We start from the raw sequence: 12,159 nt of genomic DNA, 5'->3' as shown, positions 1-12,159 counted from the left end.
TTTTTTTTTGAGACGGAGTCTTGCTCTGCCGCCCAGGCTGGAGTGCAGTGGCCGGCTCTCAGCTCACTGCAAGCTCCGCCTCCCGGGTTCACGCCATTCTCCTGTCTCAGCCTCCCGAGTAGCTGGGACTACAGGCGCCCGCCTCGTCGCCCGGCTAGTTTTTTGTATTTTTTTAGTAGAGACGGGGTTTCACCGTATTAGCCAGGATGGTCTCGATCTCCTGACCTCGTGATCCGCCCGTCTCGGCCTCCCAAAGTGCTGGGATTACAGGCTTGAGCCACCGCGCCCGGCCTGTGCTTGTTTTAAAAAGTTCAAACAACATAAAAGTCTTTCTTCCCAAAAGGTACTACTGTTAGCAGTTTAGTATGTATTTCTATAGACCTATTTCTGTGTATATGTTTATAGAAACACACATCTACGTATGTATTAAATAGAATTTATATGTGAAAAGTTATTCTTCCTATATTGTTCTTTAATTTTCTTATGTTATTGAGTGTATCATGGCTATTAGTACACCTAGCACTTGATACAGATTCGACTCATTATTAATGGCTGCATAATATTCCATTGTGTGACTGTACCATAATTTATGTTTTAATTTGATTTTTTGAGACAGAATATCACTGTATCACCCAGCCTGGAGTGCAGTGGTGCAATCTTGGCTCACTGCAACCTCCGCCTCCCGAGTTCAAGTGATTCTCCTGCCTCAGCCTCCTGCGTAGCTGGGATTACAGGCTTGCACTACAAGGCCTGGCTCATTTTTGTATTTTTAGAAGAGATGGGGTTTCACCATGTTGGCCAGGCTGGTCTCAAACTCCTGGCCTCAAGTGATCCACCCACCTCCACCTCTTAACGTGCTGGGATAACAGGCATGAGCCACCATGCCCGACCAGCATGATTTATTTAAGCAGCCCCTGCTAATGGAAATTATGATTGACATTTTTTTTTTATTATATACTGGTACAGGTGTTGAGTAGAGTCTTTGACATGGAGTTTTTGTGTCAAAGTCCATGTGTATGTTCAGTTATTATTTTTAGACAGGGTCTTGCTCTTTTACCTAGGCTGGAGTACAGTGGTGCGATTGCAGCCTCGACCTCCCAGGCTTAAGTGATCCTCCCACCTCAGCTTCCCAAGTAGCTGGACTAAATTTTTTTTGTTTTTTATAAAGACGGAGTCTCACTATGTTGCCCAGGCTGATATCGAACTCCTAGGCTCAAGTGATCCTCCTGCCTCAGCCTCCCAAAGTAGTGAGATTATAGGCATTAGCCGCTACACTGGGCCATGTGTATGTTAAATTTAAAATGTTCTCTGAAAGCCATTTTATACTTTTAGCAACAATGTATGAGAATGTTTTTTCTTTCCAAATCCTTACCACCTGTGAATCTGAGTCTTATGTATATTTTATGAATCTTGCTTTTCTCTGATCATTGGAGAAATTGAACAAATTTTCATACATATATTAACAGCTTGTATTTTTCTTTTGTGAATTCTGGTCTTTATAACTTTCACTGATTTTTCTAGTGAGCTTATATATATTTTTGTATACTATACAAACTCTGTCAGTTATATAGCAAATAACTTACTGTTGCTTACATTCTTTTTTTATTGTTTTTTAACTGGATGCAGATTTTAAATTTTCATATAGTTAAGTCTGTTATTCCTTTATGGTTTCTAGATTTTGTGACATGCTTAGGGAGGCCTTCCTCATTGTAAGATTACCAAAATAATCACTTGTGGTTTCTTCCATTATTATTTTTTTTAATTTTATTTATTTATTTATTTTTTTGAGATGGAGTCTCACTTTGTCACCCAGGCTGGAGTGCAGTGGCGCAATCTGGGCTCACTGCAAGCTCCGCCTCCTGGGTTCACACCATTCTCCTGCCTCAGCCTCCCGAGTAGTAGCTGGGACTGCAGGTGCCCACCACCACCCCTGGCTACTTTTTTGTATTTTTAGTAGAGACGGGGTTTCACCGTGTGAGCCAGGATGGCTCGATCTCCTGACCTCATGATCCGCCCACCTCAGCCTCACAAAGTGCTGGGATTACAGGCGTGAGCCACTGCACCCGGCCAATTTCTTCCATTATTTTAAATTGTTATTTCATATTCACTACCTATATTAAAAGAGGTTTGGAATAAGTTGACTTTCTAGGAGTCATTTTTTCTCTGTTAGTCCTTGACTAATTGGATTTTTTTTTTCACAGACCCTCGTCCTTTATGCCCTTGGTGTGGTACTTCAGGATCCTAATACTTGGCCATCTCCACACAAGTATGAAATATTTGTCATTGTCTTTGTGACTGTCAGTTTTGGGGTTTGCACATTTTGCATTCCTTTCCTAAGTTTTGAGGAGAAAATTCAGTATGTAGCAATGATACAACAAAAGAAAACCAGTGACTCCCCTTTTCTTCTCTTTCTTTTGAGACAAGCTGTCACTCTGTCACCCAGGCTGTCACTCTGTCACTCTGTCACCCAGGCTGGAATGTAGTAGTGCAATCACTTCTCACTGCAGCTTTGACCTCTCTGACTCAAGCCATCCTTCTGCGTCAGCCACCTAGGTAGCTAGGACCACAGGCGTGCGCCGCCACACCTGGTTAATTTTCTTACTTTTTGTGGAGATGAGTTTCACCATGTTGCCCAGGCTGGTCTTGAATTCCTGAGCTCAAGCCATCCTCCCTCTTCTGCCTCCCAAAGTGGCAGGATTACAGGCATGAATCACCAAGCCTGACCTGCATCACCATTATATCTTCTGTTCATTGCTTTTTCTCTTATGTGAATCTGCTATTTGCTATTCTTTGTCTCTTTTATTACCACTTTTATACTAAGTGAAAAGTAATTAGCATCTGTTTTAAGAAAATGAAAGCAGGCCAGGCACCATGGCTCACGCCTGTAATCCCAGCACTTTGGGAGGCCGAGGCAGGCAGATCACGAGGTCATGAGTTCAAGACCAGCCTGGCTAACACGGCGAAACCCCATCTCTACTAAAAATACAAAAATTAGCCGGGCGTGGTGGTGCATGCCTGTAATGTAATGCCAGCTACTCAGGAGGCTGAGGCAGGAGACTCACTTGAACCTGGAAGGCAGAGGTTACAGTGAGCCAAGATTGTGCCATTGCATTCCAGCCTGGGCAACAAGAGCAAGACGCAAGACTCCATCTCAAAAAAAAAAAAAGCAAAATTTCTTTCTTTTTTTTGAGATGGAATCTCACTCTGTCACCCAGGCTGGATTGCAGTGGTGCAATCTAGTGTCACTGCAAGCTCCGCCTCCTAGGTTCAAACAATTCTCCTGCCTCAGCCTTCCAAGTAGCTGGGACTACAGGCGCCCGCCACCATGCCTGGCTAATATTTTCATAGTTTTAGTAGAGACGGGGTTTCATCATGTTAGCCAGGATGGCCTCGATCTCCTGACCTCGTGATCTGCCCACTTCAGCCTCCCAAAGTGCTAGCATTACAGGTGTGAGCCACCGTGCCCGGCCTTTTTTGTTTTCCAGTGCGTTTTTCTATTCTTTATTTTTATTGCTTCTCTTTTTGCTTTTTTTTTAATTTATTTTTTATTTCAATAGGCTTTTGGGGAACAGGTCGTATTTGGTTACATGAATAAGTTCTTTGGTGGTGATTTCTGAGATTTTGGTGCACCCGTCACCCAAGCAGTATACACTGTACCCAATGTGTAGTCTTTTATCCCTCATAACCCCACCCTTTCCCCCAAGTCCCTAAAGTCCATTGTATCATTCTTATGCCTTTGCGTCCTCATACCTTAGCTCCCAAGAATTTCCCTTTTTTTAAAATTCAGAATTTAAGTCATTTAAGAATACTTGTTTTTGTGAGAAAATTTTTTGTTCTGTGGTACGTGGGTTATTTGTTTTGTTTTTAATATATGCATTTCTTCAATGACTTTACAGAGTAAAATTCTATACAACAAAAAATGTTTCTTAGGCCCTTCATTTCCCTTACTTTATTTTTTCTTCTGAGGCAGGATCTTGCTCTGTCACCCAGGCTGGAGTGCAGTGGTGTAAACACGGGCTCACTGCAGCCTCAACCTCCTGGGCTCAAGCAGTGCTCCTACCTCACCCTCCAGAGTAACTGGAACTGTAGGTATATGCTATCCCGCCTGGCTAATTTTTTTTTTTAATTTATTTTTATTTTTATTTTTTTCGAGACAGAGTCTCGCTCTGTTGCCAGACTGGTCTTGCAATAAGCAAGACGCCATCTATGAAAAATAATGGGCTGGGCGTGGTAGCCTGTAATCCCAGCACTTGGGGAGGCCGAGGCGGGCGGATCACCTGAGGTCTGGAGTTCCAGACCAGCCTGACCAACATGGAGAAACCCCGTCTCTACTAAAAATACAAAATTAGCCAGGCATGGTGGCTCATGCCTGTAATCCCAGCTACTCGGGAGGCTGAGGCAGGAGAGGTGGAGGTTGCGGTGAGCCGAGATCATGCCATTTCTCCCCAGCCTGGGCAGCAAGAATGAACCTCCATCTCAAAAAAATAAAAAATAATGATAATAATCACACATATATAGAGTATGCTTTTCATTCGCTTTAATCCAGATACCCTCCTAGAATTCAGTGGCTTAAGAGAAGCGTTGTACATCTTTTTTTTTTTTTTTTTTTTTTTTTTTTTTTTTTTTTTTAAGTCGGAATCTCAATCTGTCGCCAGGCTGGAATGCAGTGGCACGATCTCAGCTCACTGCAACCTCTGCCTCCCAGTTTCAAGTGATTCTCCCGCCTCAGCCTCCCAAGTAGCAGAGACTACAGACATGCGCCACCACACCCAGCTAATTTTTGTATTTTTAGTAGAGACTTGAGCCACTGTGCCCAGCCTTTTAAAATTTTTTAATAGAAATGAGGTCTCGCTATGTTGCCCCGGCCTGTCTCAAACTCCTGGGCTCAAGTGATCCTCCCAACTTGGAGTCCCAAATTGCTAGGATTATAGGCGTGAACCACTATGTCCAGCCTCTCTCACCTATTAATCTAGATGTAATATAATTGATAAATACAATTTTAAGGCTGGAGCCTCCAATTTTAAGACATAAATTTCAGTTGAAGAGGCAATATAAAATTTCTTACATATTGATAAGGTGGTCTCATGTAACAGGGCTTAAATTTATTTAAATATTCATTATATGATGTTCTATGATTTATCCTTACATTTCACAAAATAATATAAACTCGTGTAACTATCTTATACCTTGGTATTCTCAAGAAATATATTTTGCATCTATTATTTAGAAATAATAAAGTAGGCTGGGCGCCATGACTCGTGCCTATAATCCCAGCACTTTGGGAGGCCGAGGCAGGTGGATCACGAGGTCAAGAGATCGAGACCATCCTGGCAACATGGTGAAACCCTGTCTCTACTAAAAATACAAAAATTAGCTGCGCGTGATGGTGTGCGCCTGTAGTCCTAGCTACTTGGAAGTCTGAGACAGGAGAATCGCTTGAACCTGGGATGTGGTGGTTGCAGTGAGCCGAGATTGTGCCACTGCATTCCAGCCTGGCGACAGAATGAGACTCCATCTCTAAAAAAGAAAAAAAGAGAGAAATAATAAAGTGCCAGTCGCAGTGGCTCACACACCTATAATCCCAGCACTTTGAGAGATTGAAGCAGGAGGATCACTTGAGCCTAGGAGTTCAAGATCAGCCTGGGCAACACAGGGAGACTGTACAAAAAACTGTTAAAAGTAGCTGGGCCTGGTGGCATGTGCTTATAGTCACAGCTGCTCAGGAAGCTGAGGTAGAAGAATAGTTTAAGTCCAAGAGGTTGAGGCTGCAGTGAGCTTTGATTGCAGCGTTGCACTCCAGCCTCGGTGACAGAGCGAGACCCTGTCTCAAAAACTAAAATATAGTAAGAAACAGTGATAGACTAAATATATGTTAAATAATTTGGGAACATAAAAATAAGTGACATTTAAATATAATGTAAGAGCACTTTCTATTTTCAGTCGATTTTTAACTTTATTACATACTTGTGTTCTTTTAGTGTCAATATGTAAAATGCCAGTGGAGCTATATTGTGATTAACCTCAAATTTTCTTTTTAGGTTTGATCCAGATCGGTTTGATGATGAATTAGTAATGAAAACTTTTTCCTCACTTGGATTCTCAGGCACACAGGAGTGTCCAGAGTTGAGGTGAATAATAGAATGCCAGACTCTCTTCTTAGAATTTTGATGATCACTGTTGATGAGAATGGGCAATCTATATGATTAAAGTATAATTTTATTATTATTATTGTACTTTAAATTCTGGGGTTCATGTGCAGAGCATGCAGGTTTAAAGTATACTTTTTAATCTTTAGTAACTAGTTGACTTTCTTCCTGACTAGGTTTGCATATATGGTGACCACAGTACTTCTTAGTGTATTGGTGAAGAGACTGCACCTACTTTCTGTGGAGGGACAAGTTATTGAAACAAAGTATGAACTGGTAACATCGTCAAGGGAAGAAGCTTGGATCACTGTCTCAAAGAGATATTAAAATTTTATGCATTTAAAATCATTGTTAAATTGATTGAGGAAAACAACCATTTAAAAAATCTGAGTTGAATCCTTTTATAAACCAGTAACACTTTGTAATATACACACTTATTTGTACTTAATTTTGTAAATTTGGATTTTTATATATCATATTTTCTTCAGTATACACATTTGACTTACTGTACAGTATATTGATCATTTTAGTGGGAAGCTTTAGATTTCTGCTTTTATTTTGTTTTTTCACTTTCTTTGCTATTATTTTATATTCTTTTCTTACTGTGGGCTCTAAAATCAGTGTTCTTGAAGAAAGAAATTATTTTGCAGAAGTTGGGGAATCATGTTTGTTGAATATGCATAAAATAGAAACATAGGCTGGGTGCAGTGGCTCACACCTGTAATCCCTGCACTTTGGGAGGCCGAGGCAGGTGGATCACCTGAGGTCCGGAGTTTGAGACCAGCCTGGCCAACATGATGAAACCCTGTCTCTGCTAAAAATACAAAAAATTGGCTAGGAGTGGTGGCCCATGCCTGTAATCCCAGCACTTGGGGAGGCTGAGGGGGTGGATCACCTGAGGTCAGGAGTTCGAGATCAACCTGGCCAACATGATGAAACCCATCTCTACTAAAAATACAAAAAATTGGCCGAGCGTGGTGGCTCACACCTGTAATCCCAGCACTCTGGGAGGCCGAGGTGGGTGGATCATCTGAGGTCCAGAATTCAAGACCAGCCTGGCCAATATGATGAAACCTTGTCTCTACCAGAAATAGAAAAAATTGGCCGGGCGCAGTGGCTCACACCTGTAATCCCAGTACGTTGGGAGGCTGAGGCAGGCAGATCACTTGAGGTCAGGAGTTTGAGATCAGCCTGGCCAACATGGTGAAACCCCAGCTCTACTAAAAACACACACACACAAAAATTAGCTGGGCATGGTGGTGTGCACCTGTAATCCTAATTACTCAGAAGGCTGAGGCAGGAGAATTGCTTGAACCTGGGAGGCGGAGCTTGCAGTGAGCCGAGATTGCACCCCTGCACTCCAGCCTGGGCCACAGAGCGAGACTTTGTCTCAAGAAAAAAAAAAGATAAATGGACAAAAGACATGAACAAACAGCTTTTATAGGATAGCATGGCTAACCAACTTTTAGAAAAGTGCTTAGTCTCACTAGTAAGTAACCAAATATTCGGGCAGAGCACAGTGGCTCATGCCTATAATCCCAGAACTTTGGAAGGCCGAAGCTGATGGATTGCTTGAGCCCAGGAATTTGAGACCGGCCCGGGCAACATGGGGAGACCCTGTCTCTACAAATATAAAAAAAAAATTACTGGGCATGGTGGCACACACCTGTAGTCCCAGCTATTCTGGAGGCTGAGGTGGGAGGATCACTTGAGACCAGGAGAGGTTAAGGCTGCAGTGATCTGTGATCACACCACTGCACTCCAACCTGGACAACAGTGCAAAAACCCTGTCTAACAAACAAAAAAGGCCGGGCTCGGTGGCTCATGCCTGTAATACCAGCACTTTGGGAGGCCGAGGCAGGTGGATCAATTGAGGTCAGGAGTTTGAGACCAGCCAGGCCAACGTGGTGAAACCCCGTCTCTACCAAAAAGACAAAAAAAAAAAATTAGCCGGGTGTGGTGGTGTACATTTGTAATCCCAGCTATTCAGGAGGCTGAGGCAGGATAATCACTTGAACGCAGGAGGTGAAGGTTGCAGTGAGCCGAGATCATGCCACTGCACTCCAGCCTGGGTGTCAAGAGTAAAACTCATTCTAAAAAAAAAAAAAGTTGGGGGAGCTATTTCAAGAATATATTAAGTAGGCCAGGCACAGTGGCTCATGCCTGTTTTCCTAACACTTTGGGAAGCCAAGGTGGGCAGATCACGAGGTCAAGAGATTGAGACCATCCTAGTCAACATGGTGAAACCCCATCTCTACTAAAACTACAAAAAATTAGCTGGGCATGGTGGTGTGCGCCTGTAGTACCAGCTACTTGGGAGGCTGAGGCAGGAGAATTGCTTGCACCTGGGAGGCAGAGATTACAGTGAGCTGAGATCGTGCCAGTGCACTCCAGCCTGGGCGACAGGGCCGAGACTCTGTCTTAAAAACATGTATGTTAAGTATTTTTCAAAATTACACTTTAGCAATTATAAATTTTATATATAATACTTTATTGATGGCATTGTATATTAGTCCAGCTTTTTTGGCTACACTATTTATGAAGGATTCTTTTTTTCTTTAAGACAGCCACCATAGGAAATATGCCAAGTACAGATAGTGAGGAAAGAAAGGAAGAAAATGATAATTGTCTGCAAGTGGGCTTATTTTAACACTGCTGAATTTCATTTGTANTTAAAAACATGTATGTTAAGTATTTTTCAAAATTACACTTTAGCAATTATAAATTTTATATATAATACTTTATTGATGGCATTGTATATTAGTCCAGCTTTTTTGGCTACACTATTTATGAAGGATTCTTTTTTTCTTTAAGACAGCCACCATAGGAAATATGCCAAGTACAGATAGTGAGGAAAGAAAGGAAGAAAAATGATAATTGTCTGCAAGTGGGCTTATTTTTAACACTGCTGAATTTCATTTGTAATTTTACTTTTAAGAATGTACTCTGGTAGACTGAGGTGGGTGCATTGCTTGAGCCCAGGAGTTGGAGGCTTCAGTGAGCTGTGATCACAACACTCCACTAAGCCAAACCTGAGTGATAAAGTAAGACCCTATCTCTTTAAAAAAAAAAAAAACCCTTTGTTATTGAGTTATTTTATGTAATTTATTGGTAAATACCTAACATTTTAGACCTAGTCATTATCAGTTAACAGAATTTAATTGGATGCAGTCTTTATTCTTGAAAAACAAATTAATTTTTGGAATAACTTAAATTCTAAAACTTTGGCCAGTTGCGGTGGCTCATGCCTGTAATCCCAGCACTTTGGGAGGCCGAGATGGGCAGATCACCTGAGGTCAGGCATTCAAGACCAGCCTGGCCAACATGGAGAAACCCCATCTCTACTAAAATTACAAAATTAGGCGTGATGGTGCATGCCTGTAATCCCAGCTACTTAGGAGGCTGAGGCACGAGAATTGCTTGAACCCGGGAGGTGGAGGTTGCGGTGAACCGAGATCGCGCCATTGCACTTCAGCCTGGGCAACAAGAGTGAAACTCCATCTCAAAAAAAAAAAAAATTCTAAAACTTTAAGTGAAATTTATTATCCCTTCCCACTTATCTTCTGTGGCTTTGTGTGTATAGAGCATCTTCCTTTGTTACCCAAGTACCTTGAATGGGTTGGAAACTGGCGGTAGAAGATTAGAGTAGCCAAGTGATATGTAAACCGGGTGTCAGATCAGATGAGATGAAAGAGGTGGAGTTTACAGCAAGTGAGATATGATAAACAATGATGAAAGCAAAAATAGGGCAGTTGAACCAGAGTCATCCAGTAGGCATAATTGTCAATAAAAGAGGCAGTGTAGAATAACTAATAATGATTGGAATCAAGGAAAAGAGAGCATGAAGGAATCAGCTCAGTTAGTATGTTTTATCCATAGTTACATGACTAACAAAGGATTAAAAAGAAATTATTCACTAGATAATTTTTTAAATAAAAATACTGTTAATATATAAACTAAGTTACTCATTCGCTGCCATTCACATGACAAAAATACGTGTTCTTTGTACTTATCAAATGACTCAAATTTTGGCCACTTTAGTGTCACTGATGGCTTACAGAATGATTCTAGCAGGACCCAAGTTATTGAACTATCAAATGGGTTTTTAATTGATATTGAAGCAAGTAATTTAAGTTTTGTAGCTTTTGGGATTTTAAAACTACTTCACTGATTTTGATTCTTTTTGATAGTTCAGAAGTGTATTGTTAAAAAACATAAGCAGGGCCGGGCACAGTGGCTCACTCCTGTAATCCCAGCACTTTGGGAGGCCACGGCGGGCAGATCACTGGAGGTCGGGAGTTCGAGACTAGCCTGACCAACATGGAGAAACCCCATTTCTATCAAAAATACAAAATTAGCCGGGCATGGTGAAGCATGCCTGTAATCCTAGCTACTTGGGAGACTGAGGCAGGAGAATCGCTTGAACCCGGGAGGCGGAGGTTGCAGTGAGCTGAGATCATGCCATTGTACTCCAGCCTGGGCAATAAGAGCAAAACTCCATCTCAAAAAAAAAAAAACCACAAAAACAAAAAAAACAACAGCCGGTAGCAGTGGCTCACACCTATAATCCCAACACTTTGGGAGGCTGAGGCGGGTAGATCACCTGAGGTCAGGAGTTCAAGACCAGCCTGACCAACATGGAGAAACCCCGTCTCTACTAAAAATACAAAATTAGCCAGGCGTGGTGGCACATGGCTGTAATCCCAGCTACTTGGGGGGCTGAAGCAGGAGAATTGCTTGAACCCAGTAGGTGGAGGTTGCAGTGAGCCAAGATCGCACCATTGCATTCCAGCCTGGGCAACAAGAGTGAAACTCTGTCCCCAGAAAGAAAAGAAATAAGCACATAACTTTTTTCTTTCTTTCTTTTTTTTTTTTTTTGAGGCAGAGTCTTGCTTTGTTGCCCAGGCTGGAGTGCAGTAGCATGGTCACATCTTACTATAGCCTCCACCTCCTGGGATCCAGCGATCTTCTCACCTCAGCCTCTAGAGTAGCTGGGACTACATGTGCAAGCCACCATGCCCAGCTGTTTGTTTGTTTTTGTTTTTTTGAGACAGTGTCTCCCCGCGTCACCCAGGCTTGTCTCAAACTCCTAGGCTCAAGTGATCTTCCCACCTGGGCCTCCCAAAGTGTTGAGATTGCAGGTGTGAGCCACCGCACCTGGTCCAAAAAACATTTTTTTAATGAACCAAAGAGCTCTTTCAAACTTGTGCTAACAAAATTTAAGGCAATATTAATTGTGTGCATGTGTTTGGGAAAAATCAAAAAACTTACATGATACTTATCTGTCTCACAAAAGTATAGTTCCATTTTTTTATATAAATAGATTCTTATTTATAACCCCTATGTCAAAATTTATTTTATCTTAAAATAGTTTGTATAAAATCTTTACTGCTTTATTATGAAATAATAATGTTTATTATAGAAAATCTAGGAAAACACAAAATGTCAAACTCAGTTAATAGTCTCACTATTTGAAGTTAACCACTGTTAAGATTCTGGGTTTTTTTGTTTGTTTGTTTTTTTGAGACTGAGTCTCGCTCTCTGTTGCCCAGGCTGGAGAGCAATGGCACCATCTCGGCTCACTGCAACCTCTGCTTCCCAGGTTCAAGTGATCCTTCTGCCTCAGCCTCCCAAGTAGCTGAGATTACAAGCATGTGCCACCACGCCTGGCTAATTTTTGTGTTTTTAGTACAGATGAGGTTTCACCATGTTGGCCAGGCTGACCTCGAACTCCTAACCTCAAGTAGTCTGCCCACCTCGGCTTCCCAAAGTGCTGGGATTACAGGCGTGGGGCACCATACCCAGCCCCACTGTTAAGATTCTAATGTAGGCCAGGCACAGTGACTCATGCCTGTAACTCCAGCACTTGGGATGCCGAGGAGGCCAGATTTCTTGAGCTTTTAGAAGTCTGAGGCCAGCCTGGGCAACATGATGAAACCTTGTCTCTATAAAAATATATAAAAACAGCCGGGTGCGGTGGCTCAAGCCTGTAATCCCAGCACTTTGGGAGGCT

General features: G+C 42.0%; 1 protein-coding gene across 1 annotated transcript in view; it reads left to right on the top strand.

Annotated features, from left to right (window-relative positions):
- Positions 1-6,599, top strand: part of CYP20A1 (cytochrome P450 family 20 subfamily A member 1) — a 63,385-nt gene extending 56,786 nt beyond the window's left edge. Inside the window, exons 11-13 of the mRNA XM_017884365.1 lie at positions 2,202-2,266; positions 6,039-6,128; positions 6,323-6,599. Coding sequence (XP_017739854.1) covers positions 2,202-2,266; positions 6,039-6,128; positions 6,323-6,473 — 306 coding nt within the window. The 3' untranslated portion in view covers positions 6,474-6,599. The remainder of the gene's footprint in view (positions 1-2,201; positions 2,267-6,038; positions 6,129-6,322) is intronic.
- The last annotated feature ends 5,560 nt before the right edge of the window (positions 6,600-12,159 follow it).

This window comes from Rhinopithecus bieti, unplaced genomic scaffold (assembly GCF_001698545.2).
Source record: "Rhinopithecus bieti isolate Rb0 unplaced genomic scaffold, ASM169854v2 scaffold_14229, whole genome shotgun sequence".
In the NCBI taxonomy this organism is placed as follows: Eukaryota; Metazoa; Chordata; class Mammalia; order Primates; family Cercopithecidae; genus Rhinopithecus; species Rhinopithecus bieti.
This window is presented reverse-complemented; position numbering and strand designations above follow the sequence as displayed.